The sequence below is a fragment of the Hyperolius riggenbachi genome, chromosome 10 (assembly GCF_040937935.1).
Source record: "Hyperolius riggenbachi isolate aHypRig1 chromosome 10, aHypRig1.pri, whole genome shotgun sequence".
NCBI classification, from domain to species: Eukaryota; Metazoa; Chordata; class Amphibia; order Anura; family Hyperoliidae; genus Hyperolius; species Hyperolius riggenbachi.
In genome coordinates this window covers 82,654,741-82,679,903 of record NC_090655.1, presented here as the reverse complement: position 1 = coordinate 82,679,903, position 25,163 = coordinate 82,654,741, and the positions used below count along the sequence as shown (strand labels likewise).

General features: G+C 45.6%; 1 protein-coding gene across 5 annotated transcripts in view; it reads right to left on the bottom strand.

The window, feature by feature from the left end:
- Window positions 1-25,163, bottom strand: part of JMJD1C (jumonji domain containing 1C) — a 509,668-nt gene that overhangs the window by 41,340 nt on the left and 443,165 nt on the right. For all 5 annotated transcript variants that reach the window (XM_068255133.1, XM_068255136.1, XM_068255134.1 and 2 more), the window contains 3 exons: window positions 13,764-13,965; window positions 7,420-7,634; window positions 3,215-3,367 (listed from right to left, as the gene is read on the bottom strand). In XM_068255133.1, the coding sequence (XP_068111234.1) occupies window positions 3,215-3,367; window positions 7,420-7,634; window positions 13,764-13,965 (570 nt within the window). The remainder of the gene's footprint in view (window positions 1-3,214; window positions 3,368-7,419; window positions 7,635-13,763; window positions 13,966-25,163) is intronic.

Below are 25,163 nucleotides of genomic sequence, written 5' to 3'. Positions count from 1 at the left end.
TGTAATTACAAACTCTGTATTTTGTATATTGGTGTATACCATTGTCTGTATTATGTACCCCATGTTTTGTTATTTACTTTGTACAGTACCACGGTATAACAATATTTTTTTCAATGCCAACCTGAAATGATTTGTGCTAGTCGGCCTTAAAGGGAACCTGTACTGAGTAAAATTATTTAAAATAAACACATGAAGCAACTTCAAATGAACATTACATAGTTACCTTGCCCTCAGATCCTCTCAGAAGCTCACAATTTTCTTCTGACAATGATCCCTTCCAGTTCTGACAACATTTTGTCAGAACTGAAATATATCAGTTGCTGTCAGTTATTTATCAGTTGCTGTCAGTTTCAGCTGAGAGGAGAACTGATGTGTCCATGCTTCCCTATGGCTCAAGTAGGCGATGTTACAGTTTAAAGAGGAACTCCAGTGAAAATAATGTAGTAAAAAAAGTGCTTCATTTTTACCATAATTATGTATAAATGATTTAGTCAGTGTTTGCTCATTGTAAAATCTTTCCTCTCCCCGATTTACATTTCGACATTTATTACATGGTGACATTTTTACTGTGGGCAGGTTATGTAGCTGCTCCTAGCTGTTTTGGCTGTTAGAGACAGCTGTAAACAGCTATTTTCTGCGTGCATTAACTTTTTAATATCAAAAGACATGCAACATAGATACACTTACAGTGTGTAGATGAAATAAGCGCTTGTCAGGCCTGCTGGCTGTTCTCTCCCCGCTCCTGTGCGTGGCCGGGGCTACGGGAGCGATGGTATCAGCGGGGGTAACATGCGGTGGGCAGAGCCTGGTGCGCTGGAGCCGTATGATGTCACGACGCGTTTCGGCGTAACCACGCCTTTGTCAGGTGGCACTGTAAGTGTATCTATGTTGCGTGTCTTTTGATATTAAAAAGTTAATGCACCAAGGAGCGCTCCGTTGTTTCTTCTATCTGTTACTTAGGATCACTGGCGCCACCCAGCTAACAAACAAACTGCCAAAAGTACCGCGGTCCCAGAGCTTCTTGTGGGAGGGGTTTCAGCATAAAATCAGTCATACAGCGCCCCCTGATGGTCTGTTTGTGGAAAGCATTATATTTCTCATGTAAAAGGGGGTATCAGCTACTGATTGGGATAAAGTTCAATTCTAGGTTGGAGTTTCTCTAACAGTGTGCTGACCAGAAAGCTGTTATGGTGTAACGGCCATTTTCAAAATGGAGGGCGGAGAATTCCATTGATCACAGTGGACAAGCAGGACGCAGGAGAGGAGGAAGAGATTGAGGAGTAGACTGCACAGGAGGTATGACATGCTTATGCTGACTTTTAATTTTCAGTTCAGGTTTTCTTTAAACCGATTCCAGACCAGCAGTCTCTGGCCCCTTAAGAACCAGAGATTTTTTTGGTCAGAAAATGTGCTCACCGACGTCACGCCGCATGGACCCATCTCTTGCTGTTTGCACCAATCTCCCGTTACTTAAGTCCAGAGCTCTGTAAGCTACTCAGGAGCCAATTTCATTGGCTAATGACCCTGTGATAACTGTGAGCCAAACACATGAAATCGGTTCCTGACCGACTCATGGAGCTCTGCTGTCATAGCGACAGCAGAGCGAGAGGGCTGCAGCAGCGGAAAAGCGGTACGATCGGTGGTGGCGTGTGCCACGGTTATTGAAATCTGCGCCATGGCAGGGGTAGCAGTTCCCAAACGGCGTAGATTTCAGTTAGCAAGGCCCGGAAGCAGTTAACCTTTTTCCTGCAAAATGGATGTTTATAAACGTCCTATTTGTGCACCTTCAGTGCAAATGCAACATTCATAAAAGTCCTGTTATTTGGGTGAATTGTACACGCTCCTGCACCACAGGTAGTTAAATATTGCACATCTAAAAGGAACAATTTCAGCCAAAATCTTAAAGCTTATTGGATGTTCTTAAATTGTGCAAGATGAGCTAACCATTACCCACCACACTATCAACTATCCATACCAAAATGGTTGCTATGACCAGTCAGTTTCTGAGGAAAACAGATTCTAAACTGAAATTTTAAACTCTTCCTGTACTGTAAAAAATTATGAGACTATTTTCTTTGCTACCAATGTTCTATTTCTTAGCTGCACTACACTTACAATTCATTATCTCGTAAGTTTAGTTTCGCTTATGGTTTGCTTTCAGTAGCAGCATACCTGTCCTCATCCATGTACAGCTGTTAGCAGGGACATGAAATCAATATAAAGCAACCAAGTGCGGAGAAACTTGAAGAACACAAACAAAAAAAACAAACAAACTTTGACGATGCCTTGAAACCAGAAGTGAAAGTTTCATGTGCCCACTCTGTCTTAAGCTCAACTTGCGATGCAGCGAGATGGATCCAGCGACGTTTTCCTGACGACGAGCTCTCCCCTGATCCATCTTCTGGACACTGGGCGTGCACGACGTTACACGACAGGTGCGAACGAGACTTAAAGAGATCGTGGTACTTTGCGCGGGAGTTATCGGGGATCTTAAGGATCCGATCCGCCATGGCGGTCGTTATCCCTGCACGACGCTCTGCAACGTTCGTGTGATCGTGTGCCTGTATTGAAAACCATCAGAAAAATTGTGAGGTGGGTATGGGCCTTCTCCATCGATCGCTTCTACCAGGACACATTTGGGGGGAGTCAAGTTATAAAAACGCACTGTGTCAGTCATTAGACTAGCCGTGTATTTGTGTGCAATACATGTAATTATGTCACAGTATGGAAATAATTACACACACAGGGGTTACTCAGGAAGCCTGTTTATGTAACCAGCATTGACTTTCTGCCTCCCCAGGATGAATGTACTGTAAGCCTGTCTATACAGTAAGTAAACGGGCCCCATTCCAAAGCCCACATACACTGCATTCTTTATTGTGTGCCGGTATCATGCCGTTGGGGAGGGAGGGGTGGTGTAAATCATGGCATTGATGATTGTGGCACCCGCTTCTGCTCCCCTCCCTGCTGAATAGGCACACTTCAGAACTCATTTCATGGAACGGGAGAGCTTAATCAGAGCCTGAGCTCCCTGCAGACTGAGAGTGTTATTAATAAGGGGAAGTTATGAAACTCGCTGCTGTAATCAGAGAAGGGGAGTTTCTCCAGCACAGAAATAGCAATTCACAAGTCAGAGCAGGACTGCTGGCTAAGCATATCTGGGGGGAAGGTCGGGTAAACACGGCACAGAATGGAAGTTTTCATGCATACTAACCTCGGGAACTTTTCCTTTCCTTCGCCTTGTAACAATCCAGACAGACCACAAATCCGCATTTCTGGCAGACCCAGTGCATGTTAAACAAGGTGGCTTCACAGGCGTCGCACATCTCACGGACGCCCCGCACCGCTCTCTTCCACGCGATTTTCACTGAAAGGCAGAATACAGAACAACATGAACATCTGGGCTGCACAAACACAGATGATTATCAGTGTAGCGGGTGAGCTGGTCTAATAGGGATTGTTTACTGTGTATCTTTTCATGAACTCTCTTTAAAGCACATAAAGCATTCTTGAACTCCATTGCAAACAAAAGCTATGGCTAATCTACCCCACAAACCTAGTTCCACAAATGTCTCTTGTTGGCACTAGTGGTGAGCACTATGAGTAGCTATGAGTACGTAGCTACTCGTAATCGAAATGTAAATTAGATAGAGCTGCCCGCGGCAGAGGGGGTTAACTTACCTACACCGTCTATAGCCAATGTGTTCCACTCACAGTTCCCGTAACTCCACTACTTCCTCCTTCCAGGTTTGAAGAAGTAGAGAAGTTACATGAACAGTGTGTGGAACACATTGGCTATAGGCGGTGGGGTAGTGAAGTTAACCCCCCCTCTGCCGCGGGCTGATATAAGTTTTGATTACACGTAGCTACATACTGATAGTGCTCACCACTAGTTGGCACAGCTGAAGATTGTTTCAGGAGAAGTTTCTCTCTCTCTGTTAAGCTTCTCTATGAAGCCATGAAGTGTTTGACCCTGTTGTGCACCACTTGGGAAAACAAACTACTGGCAAGTGAGCAGCAGAGAGAAATATAACCTTTTATTATCCGGAGCAGTGGTCAGACCAGAAAGATTTGCCGTTAAGGGAATTCCTAACATTTCCAAGAGGAAAAAATGGCAAAAGTGAATCTTAGTTTTTGCTGCTCTCATGCCCCAAGTTTGTTTATCCTCTAGGTAGAAGGGAACAAGAAGTACAAACACTCAACGTTACAGAAAGCCAGATATTCAACAACTGAGATGAATTTTAAATGAAAGGAACAGCAGCTGTGCAAGCAAAAAGTATTACTGGAACTTTATGAGGGAGGAACCTTAGATATAGGCTTCTGTATGTGGACACTATAGTCTCCTTGGGGATATGGACGAGACAGGCTTATCCAGCAGTTCTAAGGCAGGGTTCCGTTTTTTTACATTAAAATTTGCATTGGTTTGTGAATGTTGGCGTGCTCTGTTAACCTGTATGTGGAAATTTGCACATGAACACCAATTTTAATGAGAAAAAAAATGCATGTAAAAAAACTGCACATTGTCACCTTGAACGCCAGAGAGCTTAAAAAAACAAGTGTTGGGATTGAAATATAGGAGCTGCCTTCTGTAACTTTTTTCCTTTTAAGATGCAAGCCCAAGGCCCGTCATCTGATACTATTTAGTCAGCATACAAGTGTCCAAATAGCTGCCTGCTGCTGGATCCTATCCGATGGCAAGACCTGGTAACCCTCACCCGAGTCATATCCTACAGGCTTCCCTAGGCTGATTAAATAATAAAGAAGTCTCACTGCAGGAGTTGACACGACCACTACTTCATTAACCATTGCCATAGTTAGATATGACCCGGGGTGAAAGCGCCAAAAATGTTGCTACATAGATAATGAATGTTTTTGTTTTTCTCATATTCAGAGCAAGGTTGCAGATAAGCTAGGAGTGTTGATAATTAAAGCACAACTGAAGTGAGAGCGATATGGAGGCTGCCATATTTATTTCCTTTTAAGCAATACCAGTTGCCTGGCCATCCTGCTGATCCCATCTCTAATACTTTTAGCCATAGACACTGAACAAGCGTTCAGCAGATCAGGTGTTTCTTACATTATTGTCAGATCTGACAAGATTGGCTGCATGCTTGTTTCAGGTGTATGATTCTTACACTGCTGCAGCCAAATAGATCAGCAGGGCTGTCAGGCAACTGGCATTGTTTAACAGGAAATAAATATGGCAGCCTCCATAATCCCTCTCACTACAGTTGTCCTTTAAAGCTCAGTGATGACTTACTATGCGAGACCCAACTTACCCCACTGAAACCAGAAGGCATGACTGACAGACTAACTGAACAATGGAGGAATCATTAGTGCATAGTAGCAGGAACCTGAGGCGCTGTGGTTTTATTTCACACACACATCCAGTTTGGCTTTTATAGACTCACCTCCATTTACATAAAATAATCGGTGTACCTGTAAATGTAACATTTGCAGCTGCTCGGGATAGACATGCGAATCCGTATTTCACGTTTATTAAATGATTGAAAGTCTTTACTTACTGTTTGTAGTCCTTTTCCTAGCGCTGACAAGAGTCTGAGTCAGCCATCAGTCTGCTGTGAGTCCGTCTACATATGTGTACAAAATGCATGGAGTCTCAGCCAGCAACAAGTGACTCATCACAGCAAGAGGTCTGTGATGGGAAATCTCTCCAGCAACAAGTGATGCTCTGCACTCTAGTCTGATTGGCTGGCCATCAGAGAAATGGAATGAGAACCCTCCCCTTTACTAGGTCGGGATGTAAAGGGACCCGATTCTATGCAGGGAACCAGTAGCGCCCTAGTTCTTTGCTGACATAAACTACCTGTTGTAAACTTATTTTTTCTTTCACCAATGGCTGACCAATAAAAAAAAGGCCCTGTGCAGAGCTAGGAGGTGGGCGTGGCATTATCACTGCTGATTGGTATATTTTCTAGCAGCCTTCAAACATAAAATGTGGAGCTGGAATACACTCAGGATGCCACACTGGGGTACATTTCAATACCAGCCAAGCTTATACTACCTAATGGTGTGAAGGTATAAAGCCCTAGTTCAGGCAAGGCAATTGTTTCTGTAGAATAAATTTGTAGTTTTAGCAAAATAAAATGGGAAACTACCAGTCTTACTTTCTCAAAGCAACTGATACCTCTGTGCTCATTCCCAGACAACATGAGTCTTTTGCCTCTAAAGGGAGCCCGAGGTATGAGACATATGGGGGCTGACACATTTCCTTTTAAACAATGCACATTGCCTGGCTGTCCTGTTGATCATCTGCCCCTAAAAGTATTAGCCATAAACCCTGAACAAAAGTATTAGCCATAAACCCTGAACAAGCATGCAGGTTTCTGACAAAATTAGCTGCATGCTCGTTTCAGGTGTGTGATTCAGACATTACTGACCAGAAAGATGAACAGGACTGCCAAGCAACGGTATTGTGTAAAAGGAAATACATATGGCAGCTTAAATAGGTCTTTCACCTCGGGTTTCTTCTAATAGAAATGTTAAGAATGGGGAAGAACCATGATCTAGTCAGCTGAAGCCCCCCCCCCCCCCCCCCCATAATTGCTTCAAACTGTCTACGATGGTGGGGGTGGGGGGAGGGGTGGTGAGCAGGCAGCTAGAACTTGGGAGAAGGTAATGAATGATAAGCTATGTACTGGTGCCACACTGAAGTGAGGGGGGGGGGGGGTGAGTCTGATATTTACCTATGGAGAGGGATGGTTCTGGATACTATTGAGCCTTCCCTGTCCCCCCTCATTCCAACTATTCGACCGCTCGGTGGAATACATCACTGCGAGTGCATGGAAGGCCTCGGGAGCAGTGCAGTTCCTGAGTGCTCCCAAATATGGATGGGCTCCGCACAGCGCATGCCTTCCGGGGGCTCACAAAGGTGAAGTAACTACACCAGGGGCAGCACAGGAACAAGGGGCACAAGAAGGGACAGGGCAGGCCCAATAGGATCCAGAGCCTTCCATCTGCATAGGTAAGTATCTGACATTCCACATTCCAGTGGCCCGGCGGTGAACTAGACACATCATGGGTTACAAGGGATATACACATATATGCAGATGAAGTGATTCTCCAGATGTCATGCATAGCTATAACTCAACAACAAATCAAGAAAGGCCAATTTATCTGGTTTTAAAGGCAACACATGAAGCCGCCCCTCCCCCCCCCCAACCATCATTTTGGGACACTTCAAGAAGTGCTTTATTCTCATTTTTATAGACACTCTTATTGTAACCTATTAGCCTCTGCTGCTGAGCGCTAAGTCCCATTCATCTTCTCTGCTCAAGTATTTAATTTGATTTTCCCAGTGAGGACGTTTCCCACACAAACTATTTACAGAAAACTAAAGGCTAGGCAGTAATTACGAACAGCAACATGCCAGCGATCTCCCTGCCAGCCGTGACGTACCATCTTTCTTCACCCAGGACATAGCAGTCTTCTCAGACGTCACCATCTGACAGAACTTGTCTCCGATGAAACCCAGGATGTATTTTATGGAATCCAGATCAAATTCATCGTCTTCGTAGTTCTCATGAGTCCACAGGCTCAGCGCTTCCTCGTCATACTGGTCTGGAGACGAGAAGCCATCTATTCTGACGATGCCGTTTTTACTGAATGATAACCTGCAATACAAAGAACATGGGTTGTGTCAATGCCAGCAATGTGGTGGCCTCTTCTGGAAAACTGTACTGCATTTTTCTCTACTGTCTGCAGTCACCTGGCTGCCAAAAGCTTCTTTCACACAGACGCCTGAAAAGACATCATGTAGCCTCAGCAGAGCCGCGACTGGACTCAGATGTGACTCTGCTGTCCCTCAGCCTCCCTGTAAAAGAGGCCTACATCGCAAAACTTGCATCTGTTTGGTGGCTAGGATACTAAAGGCCCATACCCACTAAGCAATTTTAACGAACGATTTTGTGCAACGATCATTGCTTTTTCGTGTTATTGCGCAACATTGACGCATACCACCTGCGGCGATCATTATTGAATGACCGCCATGTTCGATTTGGTCTTGGAGGATCAGAACAATCCTCAATGACTTTTGCTGGTTTTTCTACAGTCGTGTATACAATCGTTTACATAATTGATTGTTTCCAACGTCGCAAACGAAGCTTGCAGATTCGGCAGTGATCAATCGTCAGCAGAGATCCCCGATCCATACAGCCATGATCTGCAGGTGGATACTTCAAAAAAAGGTTCACACATCATTTTTGATAAACTAAAGGTATTTGCATGCTTTTTTTGGCGAATTTATGCTGCAAGGTGTAAAGATTTTTTTTTTGCTCATGCAAAAAACCTGAGCGCAATTTTGTGACGAAAAATGATCACCTCACATAAAATCTAGCGTATGTATGTACCAATGGTCTTCTAGCTTAACCTGAGTGTGATCTCTTGTCAAAACAACCAACTCTGCCTCTTGTCCTCTGCACTTATCCTTTTAGCGGTGGTCAGGTGACGTGGAGAGGGGGTAGTCAGAAACACAACATTCCTACCACAAACCCCTCCTGAACTCTGCTGAGATCATGAAGTCGTGACTAAGAAGCACATTCTGGTGTACCAAAATAGAGTAAAATCTGTTTTGTTTTTTTTAAATCACAGATACTAAGCGTTAAACAGAACAGGAAAGCGCGAGGGACTTCTGTCACATTTTATTCCATCTGTGACAGTCTGAATTTCACTTCCTCTCTTTAGAAATACCACAGCAAGAAAAGGGGTAACGTAACCTAAAAGGCAACAAGCAGCAATACCACCCTGACCACTGCTCTACACCTTCAGCAAGCTGGAGATAAACTTGCATTTGTTGCTGTCATTTAGGGGAAAATTCCTCTGTTACCTTTAGCGCAACAGTAAATCTCCCTAAATTATTGATAATACCAATCTTATTCATATAAAATATATTCACTTCGTTTATCCTTGTATTATATGTTTTTGGTAAGACTGTACATTGATGGGCACCTTTATGGGTAAAAAGGCAACAATGACACTTAACTGCATTGCTGCCATTTTAGTTTCCACATTTTGTCTGGATTTTGACCAATTTGATTAATAACTTCAGACAGTCAAAAAACCAGGGCTGTGGTGTCGGTACAAAAATCTTCCGACTCCTCAGGTTATGAAACCAGCGACTAACTCTGACTCCAGGTACCCACAATTGCTCCGCCTCCTCGACTCAGACTCCTTAGTCTAATACTTACCAGGGCTGTGGATTTTGTACAAAAATCATCAGACTCCCGACTCCTTAGTTTATAAAATCACTGACTCCGGGTACCCAAAATTGCCCCGACTCCAACTCCACAGCCCGTCAAAAAACCTCTGTGACCTGCAAAACCCAACAAAGAAACATGAGCACTCTCCAGACATTTTTTTTCCCACCGGGTGGCATAAGAAAGTAGCTGGGTGGAGCGCGGCGGGGGAACGCAGGGCCAGCGCGGCGGGGGAACGCAGGGCCAGCGCGGCGGGGGAACGCAGGGCCAGCGCGGCGGGGGAACGCAGGGCCAGCGCGGCGGGGGAACGCAGGGCCAGCGCGGCGGGGGAACGCAGGGCTAGCGTGGCGGGGGAACGCAGGGCCAGCGCAAATCTACTTACAGCATTGGAGGAGGATGAGGTGGCGAGCCGATGACAGCCCGGTGCTCACCAAAATCAGCCGGGTGGAGCACCAGGCTAACAGAGCCTGGGGAGAAGACTGCACTATACTTAGGATAAAATCCATTTTAAGCTTATATACAAATTTAATATCCCTCTGCACTTGGACTGACCATGACTTTCAAAGTACTACAAGTCAGGACTGCAGCTGGGAGACCCTAGCCTATATAATTAGTATGAAGCAACCCCGGACCTCGAAAAGCACATTACAGGTAGAAGTGTACATACTCCACTACTGTTACAACTTTATCACATATGGAGTTGGGCTCTAAGGAATGCTTGCCCCATATTTATTTCTGAACGGAGTGACCCAGGAGTGTACATCATCAGTACAGTTGTGCATATTATGCTATTATTACTACTATATCTATGCTCTACAATCTAGATGAAGAGAATTGGGCTCCAAGGATTCCAGCCTGCATCATTACCCACCTACAGAAACACTGGATTATACATTACACATACAGGTGTGCATATTGTGCTATCATTATTACAGCTTCATGTGTGTTACAGAAGAACGAGAGTTGGGGATCTCTTGGCGGCATAATCACAGAATCAGAATAGGCTTATCTGGAATGTGCATTATAACTAGAGGTGTGCATAATAGGCTATAACTAATTCAAGGTTTCACAGGCCAGGAGTTGGGAACCGGGAGCGCTCTTGGCCTGAATAATCACACAGGCTGGAAACAGAGGCAGATAATGAGCAGCCACAGGGATGAGCAGAAATAAGAGCAGGAAATCACTGCCAGTATTACACAAGAGGCACAGGAAACATCCACTGCTCTCCTACACCCATTTAAATGGCAGATGTAAGTATTAGACTTGACATTTTATTGAATACACAGGATTTTAGCATTCAAAAAACTGACAAAGCTTGTGGCGTTATGATTTTCCCTCTTCTATGGTATGGTACAAGGATATGTATGTAAAGGTGCGTGCTTAAGCAATGTGTCACCCTTAACCCATTAGCAGCTTCAAAAGAATGATCTCGTTTAAGATACGGCACTGCTTTTGACCTCAGCCGGTAGAACTTGTGCTGCGATTTGAGGTCTCTAGCAGAGGATAAAGAAACTGAAGGCAGAAGTCCTTTGTTATTTTCTCACACTGCCCCCTAGTGACAAGTGGCATTAAATACACATTACAGCAGTACTAATTAGTAGCCAGGAAATGTGCTAAAATCAATTGGCTTGGAGCATTTGCAGCTGCTTCAGGGTTAAATGATACTTGTAGCTTTAAACAATAAATAAATGACATACTGCCCTAAGAGGGAAGGCTCTGGATCCTTTAGAGCCTTACCGGTCCTCTCTGCGTCCCCTCGTTCCATCTCCCGGGTGTCCGACTTTAATGTGGAAGAAGCCTACGAGTCTCCTTGGGAGGCTTGGGAATTACCTTGAAAGATATGCACGCAGTATGATGCCGCTCGTCTTTGGAAATATTCTGAGACGCAAGTACTTCGAAAGCCTTCCAAGGACACCCGATGCAGCTGGCGGGAAATTGGGAGAACAAGGAGACCGAGAACCGAGAGCGGATTGGGAAAGGTCTATATAATCCATTTTTTTCTTTTTTAGAAGGCTACAGGTATTCTTTAAGGATTGAGAACCATCCCGCAGGGTGACACTGCAGGGAACGTGCGCCGTAGAGACACATTGTTTTGGTGTATTCTTGCTATTGGGTGGCGTCCGGGACAATGGCGTGGTATGCAAAGAAGCGATTTCTGGTGGACGGTGGAAGGAGGGGAACAATGTGTTTGGCTGTCACTGTAAGGTACCTGAACTTGCACTACATTCTGAGCAGTCAGCCAACTCCTGTGTAGCGCATGTACGCAACGTTACTTTCTCTTACAAAGCTGACAGTCCTGAAGTTTTCCTACTCTTATGCTGGATACACACGGTGCGTTCGTGCACTCGATTTTCCCGTCGATTCCCGTCGATTCGTTTATTTCCAACATGTCCGATTTGGATTTCGATGGATCGTTAGGTCGATTCGGCATACTTTGCATGCGAATCGACCTAACGATCCATCGAAATCCAAATCGGACATGTTGGAAATAAACGAATCGACGGGAATCGACGGGAAAATCGAGTGCACGAACGCACCGTGTGTATCCAGCATTAGAAAGTATTTGGATTATACGTTTCTTCTCGTAAACACAACCCTCTGACGCCTAACACAACAGTCACCCTAGCCTGACTTTCAGATACAGAATGATGGCTCAATAACAAAGCCTAACCTGAGTGCACTGTTGGAACTAAGAAATGATTGCATGACCTTTGAAGAAACACTGGGGAATTGGATTGTGCCGTTCTATGCTTGTCCATGACACCACTACAAGATGCTTTCAGAATGAGGCCTCCTCTGTGTGCATGGCCAATCCATCCCCGTCCAACTTTCCATCATGTACAAGGTGCTTGGGCCATTACAAGAACACAAAGTGTTCTAGCCTTATAGCAATCTGGAGAACGGACGATCAGTAACTCTACTTTAGGGTAAAGCAGGCGTTTCCACGCAGAGGGAACACAATTTCACTCTGGTACCAAGAAACGTGTTGGCTGCTCTGTAAAGTGAATTTAATCTGCGCAAAGTGAGGGAACAAGATCTACTCTGCTGTAATATCTGTAGAGAACACTGTATCCTTGGCATTTGGATGTGCTTGCTGAATTGCTGTATGGCTTTCTTAACATCTGCACATAATTTTAAAAAGCAGCAGAATAAAATATGACCTTTTATTCTGTAAACGCCCCACTCTAGATATACCAAACGCCCCCCACCTCCCATCCCTGTGCTAATGTAACAGTATACAAAATAGATGTTTGCAAGCAGTTAATAACCAGTAAAACGTCGTTTGTTGACGTCCTCTGGCTATTTGACCAATTCTGGAAGAGGGAAGTGTCCAGTGTTTGGAATCCTGCCCGAGTCATTTCCAGAGCAAACTGTTCCTTTGGGTAACTTTTCCTAACCCTCTACTTTGTGCTATGGCCACAGTGGGGGGTGCAAACAGATGGACACAGGGAGAAGAGGGGGCCGTGGAGTGGTACTGGGGAGTATCAGCAAGGCTACACACATAAGGAATTTACTATTTCTTAATGAAACGTGAGGAAGAGTGGCGGTTACTCTTAAATTACTAGCACAATAACAAACACTAAGGCTACTAGATAGTTCTCGACCCAGGCAAGGAATCTGTCGTGTGTTCAGCAGCCCCAATGCATCAGCAAGAGATATTGACTGTAGGATCGCCTCATCCACCTGTACATGGAGGCTATTGTTCTCCTTGCCCTCCCACTCAGTTCTGTGCCCTGTTCTCTCCCTCCATAGTAAAAGATGAGCCGCTAGCTTGCATGCTAGTGACATGTCTATATTGTTTACCATTGTCAGAATAGACTGGAGGAGCTCCAGCTGGCGGTGGCCAGATCTCTGTATTTAGACATCCCAGAACTGTAGAAGGTCCACTTTTTTATGCATTTTGGTCTTCCAGATAACCATTGCTACGTGCACAATTACAGTTCACAGCAAACCTTACAGAATATCTGCTCTCAGGGGACCTGCTGACTGATGCAGATTTGAGAATAGTCACATGACCAGCTCGGCAGTTAGTCATAATTAGAAAGACAATAGAGCACTGACTGCTGCCATTAAAACTAGAAGCATGCTTATACTTATAGTAAGTAGTGGCTATACACTACACTAGTGAAGATCGACATTTATTTTTAAACAGGAAGTAGCAGCTCTTATTTAAACGAGAAACCGTAGTTAGAATAACATCATGAATAAAATTGCTTTTTTTTTATTATAATATTCATCTATAAATTATTTAATCAGTGTTTGTCCATTGTAAAATCTTTCCTCTCCCCGATTTACTTTCAGAAATATATCACATGCGGTGACATCTTTAGTACTGGCAAATGATCTCTGTGGAATGTTCATTTACAGAGTTCTAAAGTCAGTAGAAAAAAAAAATCTCTGGTCTCCCAGAATGCTCTGGGGTGGATAATTCCACATAATAAATAAACAGCCTAGGCTAAGCCTCAGGGAGAAGGCGGAGCTACATACCAATATACAGCAATATATAGCCATAGAAAGTGTTTCTGATGCTGTCAGTCTCATGCTCACCTTCGGAAGTAGTAGAACCTGCAGAACACAGGAGAGTGGGTGGACTCGTCCCCCTTCTTTGTACGGATCAGACGACATTCCCGGCATTTCTGGATGTTTGGGCCGATCTCGCAGCAGGAGTCGTCTTGCAGGAAGGATTCCCCCGTCTGCTTGAGTTTCTTCACTTTCCTCCAGTCTTTTAATACTGAACGAGGTATTCCAGCTGCAAACAACATCACAACAAACGTCAATAGGGATCAGACAAAGGGCCATCTCCCTGCACCGGATCGGCTGCTAATGAGGAAGGGGTTAGCATAAAAAGCAACATTTGCCATTTCAGAGGGAAATGAGAACGTCAGGAGAAGCCCGAAGCAGCACAACACAGGCAGCCTCATTATTTCCAGGAAGGCAGCAATTTCCGTAATGAAAGTATATGCTATATGATGTGCAGTCACTGTTAGTCTCCAGAAGCCAGAATACACAGCACTTTTAGCTTTACACTACATCTGTGTGTCTGCAATAAGATATTTATAGACAAAGATCTCCATCCACCCCAAACTCGCTGCACTGTGTGGTAACCAGTCATGAGATTCACCCACCACAGAATCCCACAAGAGGACTCCACAAGGTAAAGCCACTTAGGGAGGTAGAACCTCTCATAATGGCTGTGGAAGGCGGGTGGAGCTGTGGAATCAGTAAACATGAAATGGAAGGTTATGAGGCGCCTGTCTACCTTTGGGTTCCCTGTCGTTCTCTGACCGCTTACTATCTGACTGGCCCCCTCAGCTGAATAGTCCGGAGGAAGTGCCTGTGCATGTGTGAAACAAACTGTGCATGCCCCAGTAAAAGAAAGCGCTCATGCGTGAAAGAAAGCTCAAACGCACAACCAGTTCAGCTTGTTCACAGCTTGGTGGACTTTCGGAAAGCTGCAGGAGGAGGACGACAGGGAACGGGAGGGGACCCCGAAGAGAACAAGCACTCCCCAGGGCTCTTTTAGCCGGTGCTCCACCCGGCTTGCCTCTTTATCCTCCTCCTAAGTGCTGGCCCTGTTTTCACCCGGTTTTACCCCACCCAGCTACTTTTTCATGCCACCCAGCAGTGAGAAAATTCTGGGGAGAAGACTAAGCACCAATAAGGTGTTAAGCAACAGGCAATCTAGCCTATCGTAGGCTCAATCCATGCATTATTTTCTCGCTTCAGGTGTCATTTCAGAGTAAACGGCTGATTCACACTGTGAGCGATTGTGCTCAGTTTGCTGATCGCCAGCGATTGGCGCTATAACAATGAGGGTGTTCTTTTAAGGAGATCGAAAACTTGCCGCCTGTTCCATTTTTGGAGCGATTTTTCTTAAAGGAATGTGCAAAAGTGTCATTCCCTTAAAGTGGAATATAACCCTGCATTTCAACTTTGCTCTAAAACATTATTTACAGCATATTATATGCAAAAAGCATTTTTTTTACTAGACCAGCATTGGAAGGGTTACACAGGGCTTTAATTTCTGCAGACTCATCTGAAGCTGAAATAGATACATTTTGTTTACATAAATGTATCTAAGTGTTGAATGTTACACACACTTTGGCTGTCCTCCAGCTCAGTCAGAGAGATAAGTCACATGCCACACTTAGATACATTTTATGTAAACAAAATGTATCTATTTCAGCTTCGGATGCGTCTGCAGAAATCTCCAGGAACTTTAAAGCACTGTGTAACCCTTCCAATGCTGGTCTAGTAAAAAAAAAAATGCTTTTTGCATATAATATGCTGTAAATAATGTTTTAGAGCAAAGTTGAAATGCAGGGTTATATTCCGCTTTAAGAAAAAAAAAAAAAAAAAAAAGCTCTGAAAATCGCTTTGCCAAATCGATTGCGTTTTGTAGTGTGAACTAGGCCTGAGGGTGCATTGACACTACGGCCTTATCCAATTCACTTTTTTCCCTCGGAGAGGATTTGTCATTTCTGTTTAAAATAATTTTTCAGCGTTCTGCCATAGAATAATTTTGGCAGTACTTTCACCTACTTTTTGGTACCTTTTCTGAGAATGTTCTTGCTTGCTGGTGGCTTAGAAGGCATTTTATTAAGATATAAAATATCACTAAGAAGAAAAAGTGAATGGATCAGGCCCTATGTGCATTGCTGCATATAACTGCACTGCCCATAAAATTGTATGCGAGGCTCACATACCTGTGTTGTATTGGATCACGTTATCTAAACGCATTCTACAGTGCATTTTTCAATGCGGATTCTATAGGCTTTGAAATGGGCAGAGTGTGCATTGAGATATGTCCGCATTGCAGCATAGAAGCTATGTAAAGTGTAGTGGCTGGATAGTGTATTGTTTAAGGGCACCGCCTTCGACATGGGAGACCAGGGTTCAAATCCTGGCTAGGGTCAGTACCTATTCAGTAAGGAGTTCAAGACAAGACTCCATAACACTGCAGGGTGGCCTCTTGAGCGCTTTGAGTCCGACAGGAGAAAAACGCTATACAAATCTTCAGACTATTATTATTATGCAAGTGCATCAGGTCAACATGAGGCCTAAATGTGTTCTGCAGCTCTTCCCAGCCATGGAAATGCTCCATTCAGTGGTAGGACACTGCACTCTCTGAGCCTCACAGCGGAGCCATGAAGGGGTTAAAGGGCAATAATAGCAACACGCTGCCAAACATCTCTGCCTTCATCACATTTCTATCTATTAATCTTACACTTGGTGACTAATGAAAAAATTAGTCACATGAAAGTGTCTAGATTAACGCCATAAATTAGCCTCCACTCACTCCGCCCGCTGACGAGCCATTCATTACTGCATGTGTACATTTCTTACACGATATTCATGTCAACATCTCACTTGCACAGCCCGGTAATGTGACTGCAGCCCCCAGTCCAGAAATAGCTGCGGCTCGCGTACATTTCCAGCAGCACTCAGGCTGGCAGACACAGAAAATAGCCTGTAGAAAAGACAAACAGGCCACTGACTAATTCCAGGAGCCTAAACCTGGCCCTGGGCACGCATGGGCGCAAGCACAGCCTGTAATAACACGGCAATCATTGACTCATGAACTGATTGGGGCTGGGGAGGGGGGTTGATGAATGCAGTTCCAGTAACAGCCTGACTTTGCTTAAGATTTAATTGCTGATCCCCAAACTTGAAAAGATGTTAGTGATTTAACACTCGGTTCAAGTGCGGTTACAAGGCGGGGTGGGGGATATGCTGCATGTATGACATGGTGGGTGTTCTCTGGATTCAAGCATGTCATAAAGCCTCTATTGGATGCGTCTCAAACACGAGAGCTGCCTAGTTTCAATGTAAACAAGACGGGGTAGAAGTTATGAGCATTCATTTCTATACAAGTCAGATTCTGTTAGCTGGAGACTGACAGCTCTGCGGAGGCAAACAGTGCTAGCCCCCTCCTCAGTAACACCATGTGACAGCGCTACATGCCCACATACTGTAAATCCAACCACAGGCATGAATGAATAATTCAGAACCTGGGATGCCTTGTAAGTCATCAGTCTGCTTCCAGTTAAGGCAAGCGGAGACTTGATACGCGGCTTGCATGTATATTCTATACAACTGGGGCACTTTCTGGGCCTGTTCATAAAACAATGATCTGAAAACCTCCTTAACGCACACAGCATTGTCTCTACCAGCTGCAGTAGAAGTAGCTTCATCATGCTCCCCCCCCCCCCCCCCCCCCCAAATCACTGCTGTCCTTCAGTGTGTGAGACAGTGCACTCTCCTTCCTAGACATCTCTCCTGAATTCCAGGGACAGCGGGCGAATTGTGTCAGAAAGAATCTTAGGAAGTTTATAGCAATCATGCAGAATGTAGCGTATCCCCCCCATATTCCGTAGCCGGTTGTTTTGGCCGAGGGCATTTTTCTCTCCCCACCCACTGGTGTCGCACTACTCCCTCAGCCTTCCTCTCTCCTCCATGCCAAACTGTCACCCGAGGTGATGGGCCCGATCCCTAACGGGTGACATTTATGATACGTGTATACCCAGCACACACCCATAATTGTGATTGGTCAATTAACTTTACCACCTCCATGTAGCATGAGAGTTTACCTACACAATCTGCTTATAGTATTCAAAATCTGTTGACTCTCATACTACAGGGAGGTGGTAAAATTAGCCTATCAAAATGTAAGGTGTATACCAGGCTTTAGGGTTTATACACTTCCATGTAGTATGCTAACTTACCTACACATCTGTTCATAGTATGTACTCCTATGCACGACTACAGTACTTCACTAGAGCTGCCCCCATCCTGTGGAACTCTCTTCCCACTGCCCATCAGGCTTACCCTTTCACACCTTTGAAATAGCTCTGAAAACACCTCTTCAAGGAGGCCTACCCCACCTCAACGCTGCCCTAACTCTCTCTGCCGCGAACCTCTTAATGCAGCCCCCTCCCCTTGTGCCCACTCCCACCCCTTTGGCTTGGCCCTCTCTACTTGTGTATCATATCTGGTTGTGCACTCTACCCATAATGTGAACGTATTGGGACTACCACTCCGTTGTATGATCTGGCATTGTGTATTTTACTGCTTATTACCAGTATTGTATTGTGTATCTTATTGCTTATTATCTGCATTGTGTTGTCAGTCACCTGATTGTCTGTAATCATATGTATTGTACAGCGCTGCGTAATATGTTGGCGCTCAGTGGTGTAACTACAATTCATGGGGCCCCCTAGCAAAACTGCCCCCCCCTCCCAACTTTGCCTATCCATAGTGCCCTTTACGGCCTTGGGGCCCATCTCTGAGAGGCCATCATGATCTTCACACCCATAACAAGTGTAGTCACAAAAACCCCTGATCTGAAGTATAGTGCCCTGGATTGAAAGAAAGGAAGGAAGATTAGTAGTTGCAGCCCCCCACTTCTTTGGCCCACCTGCAATCGCAGAGCTGCTCCCCTCTAGTTACACCCCTGTTGGTGCTATATAAAGCCAATAAAAAAAAAATATTGTTAATAAGAGTATCCAAACACAGTTGAACCTCTTATTACATGGAAGTGGTAAAATTGACCAATTATTGGTCAAACTAAATTGGATACCAAACCTCACCCCTGCCATTCACTAGTGTAGTGTTAAGCCTGGTACACACTTTCAATTATGATTGGCCAAGTAGTATGAGGATGAACAGTTACTGAATATTATGAGCAGATTGTGTAAGTAAACCCATATGCTACAAAGAGGTGGTAAAATTGGTCAGTGATTGGCCAATCATGATTGAACATGTGTATCAGGTGCATACACACATCCAATTTTGATGGGCTAATCACTGACCAATTTTACCCCCTCCATGTAGTATGAGGGCCAATAGATTTTGAATACTTTAAATAGATTGTGCAGGTAAGGCCCACTCCAGCACAAAACTTCATACCAGAGAAACAGTTCAGTCTCTGGACTCGGCAAGTCTCATGTACAAAATTCACCTCTCTACCCATCGTAGCAACCCAGTGGTGACAAGCCAATCAACACTCCTGATTAAGGAACAGCTGAAAGTTGGTTGGATGACCCCGACAATCATCTGCAGAAGGCCTCGTTCACATCTAGCCAACGCAGATGGCTGCGCGATCAGAACACAGCGCATCCGATCGCACGCCATCTGCGCCGCTGATCCCATCCATTGACAGTGATGGGATCAGCTCTGCGATTCCGGCCAAAATGCAGGCAGCAGTACGCAAGCGCTTCCCAGCGCATCATACTACTGCGGAGCGCAGTAGATGTGAACGGTAGAAGGGCAGACTATGCCCGTCTGCCGTTCCTGCGTTTCAGCACATCATACGCGCTTCCATATCCGTACGGAAGCGCGTATGATGTGAACGAGGCCTAAGTACTGATTTTGCTGATTTGCATATAGTAAATGCCAGGTTCTTTTTTTCAGTAGTAAAAGATTATCTGAGGCCGCTGAATATATGTCAGCACTATAAATATACGCACAAAGCCTCAAAACACAACTGAAGACAAGTCTCCAGTATTAGCTCAATGCCTATTGCTCATCAAGACTTGACATTTCATTAAATGCCCTCAAGCAGACACAGCACTAGGAATTACCATGCCTGTCCAATAAAAGCATAAGTACCATCACTATACAATCATACAAAAAAAGACTGCAAATAACAACATGAACTCCCTTCCTCAGAGTGAAATGTCTGCAAAACAGGTCAACTACAATGCTGTTTTCCCCTCAAATATGAGTAAAGTTATTAAAGTGGATCCGAGATGGAAAACCAACTTTAAAGTGGATCCGAGATGAACTTTTACTCATTGCATAATTGTGTTCCTTTCCTATTGTTTATAGGGCATTCCTCAAGCCAAATACTTTTTTATTTTTGTACTCTAATTCCCTATAAATTAAACAAGCCTTGCCCACAGTTTTTCAGAGAGCCTTGGCAATAGCAAGGGCTCATGGGAGCTCAGTCTGGGCAGGAAGAGGGGGAGGTATTACTAGCCAGAGATTTCAGAGGCAGAGGGGAGGAGGGGGGGGGGGGATTAGGTTTTTTTCACAGAAGATGCAGATAAGCTTGCCTGTTTGTAATGTTTATAAACAACATGGCTGCTGTCATTGTATCACAGGAAGAAATAATCATATTCTATTGAAGCTGTTTGCAGCTAGATTTGCTGTGTAAACGATCTAAACGTTAGAGAAGATATATAGACAAATTACTTGTTATAGTTAGTTTTTCATCTCGGATCCGCTTTAACAAGTTATTTGTCTATATATCTTATCTAAAGTCTAGATAGTTTAAACAGCAAATCTAGCTGCAAACAGCTTCAATAGTATAGGATTATTTCTTCCTGTGATACAATGAGCGCAGCATTTTCTGCTTGTCGTCAGACAGAGGCAAGTTGCATTAAGTTGCATCTCCTCCCCTCAGCCTGTGCAAACTCCACTCCTCTCTCCTCCCCCTTGCCTCTGAAATCTCTGGCTGGTAATGACTCATCCTCCTCCTTCAGGAAAAGCCTCCTCCTCCCCAGACTGAGCTCCCATGAGCACTTGCTACACAGGACTCAGAATGCCTAGGCGCTGGAGGACCTGTGGGCGAGGCTTGTTTAGTTTATAGGGAATTAGGGTATTAAAACAAAAAATAAAAGTATTTGGCTTGAGGAATGCCCTATAAACTGTGTTAGGGCCCGTTTGCACTAACGTGAATCTACATACATTTTCTGCATGCAGATTCACATGACATACAAGTCAATGGGCCTGTTGCCATTACGGGCGAAATTCGCTTAACTCCGCTGATGAAAAAAAAGCCCGTCTGTCAGAATTTTTGTGCGGTTTAAGCGGTTTTGCTTTAACGCGTATGCATTTACATGTATGCGTTTACGCATGCGACAGTCAATAGTAATGAATGTCGACTGTAAAATAGTAAAAAACAAAAAAAACTATGGTCTGTAGTGCAGAGTACAGTGCACTATGGCCTGTGGTGCAGAGTACAGTGCACTATGGCCTGTGGTGCAGAGTACAGTGCACTATGGCCTGTGGTGCAGAGTACAGTGCACTATGGCCTGTGGTGCAGAGTACAGTGCACTATGGCCTGTGGTGCAGAGTACAGTGCACTATGGCCTGTGGTGCAGAGTACAGTGCACTATGGCCTGTGGTGCAGAGTACAGTGCACTATGGCCTGTGGTGCAGAGTACAGTGCACTATGGCCTGTGGTGCAGAGTACAGTGCACTATGGCCTGTGGTGCAGAGTACAGTGCACTATGGCCTGTGGTGCAGAGTACAGTGCACTATGGCCTGTGGTGCAGAGTACAGTGCACTATGGCCTGTGGTGCAGAGTACAGTGCACTATGGCCTGTGGTGCAGAGTACAGTGCACTATGGCCTGTGGTGCAGAGTATAGTGCACTATGGCCTGTGGTGCAGAGTATAGTGCACTATGGCCTGTGGTGCAGAGTATAGTGCACTATGGCCTGTGGTGCAGAGTATAGTGCACTATGGCCTGTGGTGCAGAGTATAGTGCACTATGGCCTGTGGTGCAGAGTATAGTGCACTATGGCCTGTGGTGCAGAGTATAGTGCACTATGGCCTGTGGTGCAGAGTATAGTGCACTATGGCCTGTGGTGCAGAGTATAGTGCACTATGGCCTGTGGTGCAGAGTATAGTGCACTATGGCCTGTGGTGCAGAGTATAGTGCACTATGGCCTGTGGTGCAGAGTATAGTGCACTATGGCCTGTGGTGCAGAGTATAGTGCACTATGGCCTGTGGTGCAGAGTATAGTGCACTATGGCCTGTGGTGCAGAGTATAGTGCACTATGGCCTGTGGTGCAGAGTATAGTGCACTATGGCCTGTGGTGCAGAGTATAGTGCACTATGGCCTGTGGTGCAGAGTATAGTGCACTATGGCCTGTGGTGCAGAGTATAGTGCACTATGGCCTGTGGTGCAGAGTATAGTGCACTATGGCCTGTGGTGCAGAGTATAGTGCACTATGGCCTGTAGTGCAGAGTATAGTGCACTATGGTCTGTAGTGCAGAGTATAGTGCACTATGGTCTGTGGTGCAGAGTATAGTGCACTATGGCCTGTGGTGCAGAGTATAGTGCACTATGGCCTGTGGTGCAGAGTATAGTGCACTATGGCCTGTGGTGCAGAGTATAGTGCACTATGTCCTGTGGTGCAGAGTATAGTGCACTATGGCCTGTGGTGCAGAGTATAGTGCACTATGCCCTGTGGTGCAGAGTATAGTGCACTATGGCCTGTGGTGCAGAGTATAGTGCACTATGCCCTGTGGTGCAGAGTATAGTGCACTATGCCCTGTGGTGCAGAGTATAGTGCACTATGGCCTGTGGTGCAGAGTATAGTGCACTATGCCCTGTGGTGCAGAGTATAGTGCACTATGGCCTGTGGTGCAGAGTATAGTGCACTATGGCCTGTGGTGCAGAGTATAGTGCACTATGGCCTGTGGTGCAGAGTATAGTGCACTATGGCCTGTAGTGCAGAGTATAGTGCACTATGGCCTGTGGTGCAGAGTATAGTGCACTATGGCCTGTGGTGCAGAGTATAGTGCACTATGGCCTGTGGTGCAGAGTATAGTGCACTATGGCCTGTGGTGCAGAGTATAGTGCACTATGGCCTGTGGTGCAGAGTATAGTGCACTATGGCCTGTGGTGCAGAGTATAGTGCACTATGGCCTGTGGTGCAGAGTATAGTGCACTATGGCCTGTGGTGCAGAGTATAGTGCACTATGGCCTGTGGTGCAGAGTATAGTGCACTATGGCCTGTGGTGCAGAGTATAGTGCACTATGGCCTGTGGTGCAGAGTATAGTGCACTATGGCCTGTGGTGCAGAGTATAGTGCACTATGGCCTGTGGTGCAGAGTATAGTGCACTATGGCCTGTGGTGCAGAGTATAGTGCACTATGTCCTGTGGTGCAGAGTATAGTGCACTATGGCCTGTGGTGCAGAGTATAGTGCACTATGCCCTGTGGTGCAGAGTATAGTGCACTATGGCCTGTGGTGCAGAGTATAGTGCACTATGCCCTGTGGTGCAGAGTATAGTGCACTATGCCCTGTGGTGCAGAGTATAGTGCACTATGGCCTGTGGTGCAGAGTATAGTGCACTATGGCCTGTGGTGCAGAGTATAGTGCACTATGGCCTGTGGTGCAGAGTATAGTGCACTATGGCCTGTGGTGCAGAGTATAGTGCACTATGGCCTGTGGTGCAGAGTATAGTGCACTATGGCCTGTGGTGCAGAGTATAGTGCACTATGGCCTGTGGTGCAGAGTATAGTGCACTATGGCCTGTGGTGCAGAGTATAGTGCACTATGGCCTGTGGTGCAGAGTATAGTGCACTATGGCCTGTGGTGCAGAGTATAGTGCACTATGGCCTGTGGTGCAGAGTATAGTGCACTATGGCCTGTGGTGCAGAGTATAGTGCACTATGGCCTGTGGTGCAGAGTATAGTGCACTATGGCCTGTGGTGCAGAGTATAGTGCACTATGGCCTGTGGTGCAGAGTATAGTGCACTATGGCCTGTGGTGCAGAGTATAGTGCACTATGGCCTGTGGTGCAGAGTATAGTGCACTATGGCCTGTAGTGCAGAGTATAGTGCACTATGGCCTGTAGTGCAGAGTATAGTGCACTATGGCCTGTAGTGCAGAGTATAGTGCACTATGGTCTGTAGTGCAGAGTATAGTGCACTATGGTCTGTGGTGCAGAGTATAGTGCACTATGGCCTGTGGTGCAGAGTATAGTGCACTATGGCCTGTGGTGCAGAGTATAGTGCACTATGGCCTGTGGTGCAGAGTATAGTGCACTATGGCCTGTGGTGCAGAGTATAGTGCACTATGTCCTGTGGTGCAGAGTATAGTGCACTATGGCCTGTGGTGCAGAGTATAGTGCACTATGCCCTGTGGTGCAGAGTATAGTGCACTATGCCCTGTGGTGCAGAGTATAGTGCACTATGCCCTGTGGTGCAGAGTATAGTGCACTATGCCCTGTGGTGCAGAGTATAGTGCACTATGGCCTGTGGTGCAGAGTATAGTGCACTATGCCCTGTGGTGCAGAGTATAGTGCACTATGCCCTGTGGTGCAGAGTATAGTGCACTATGGCCTGTGGTGCAGAGTATAGTGCACTATGGCCTGTGGTGCAGAGTATAGTGCACTATGGCCTGTGGTGCAGAGTATAGTGCACTATGGCCTGTGGTGCAGAGTATAGTGCACTATGCCCTGTGGTGCAGAGTATAGTGCACTATGCCCTGTGGTGCAGAGTATAGTGCACTATGCCCTGTGGTGCAGAGTATAGTGCACTATGGCCTGTGGTGCAGAGTATAGTGCACTATGCCCTGTGGTGCAGAGTATAGTGCACTATGCCCTGTGGTGCAGAGTATAGTGCACTATGGCCTGTAGTGCAGAGTATAGTGCACTATGGCCTGTAGTGCAGAGTATAGTGCACTATGGTCTGTAGTGCAGAGTATAGTGCACTATGGTCTGTAGTGCAGAGTATAGTGCACTATGGCCTGTGGTGCAGAGTATAGTGCACTATGGCCTGTGGTGCAGAGTATAGTGCACTATGGCCTGTAGTGCAGAGTATAGTGCACTATGGCCTGTGGTGCAGAGTATAGTGCACTATGTCCTGTGGTGCAGAGTATAGTGCACTATGGCCTGTGGTGCAGAGTATAGTGCACTATGGCCTGTGGTGCAGAGTATAGTGCACTATGCCCTGTGGTGCAGAGTATAGTGCACTATGCCCTGTGGTGCAGAGTATAGTGCACTATGCCCTGTGGTGCAGAGTATAGTGCACTATGGCCTGTGGTGCAGAGTATAGTGCACTATGCCCTGTGGTGCAGAGTATAGTGCACTATGGCCTGTGGTGCAGAGTATAGTGCACTATGGCCTGTGGTGCAGAGTACAGTGCACTATGGCCTGTGGTGCAGAGTACAGTGCACTATGGCCTGTGGTGCAGAGTACAGTGCACT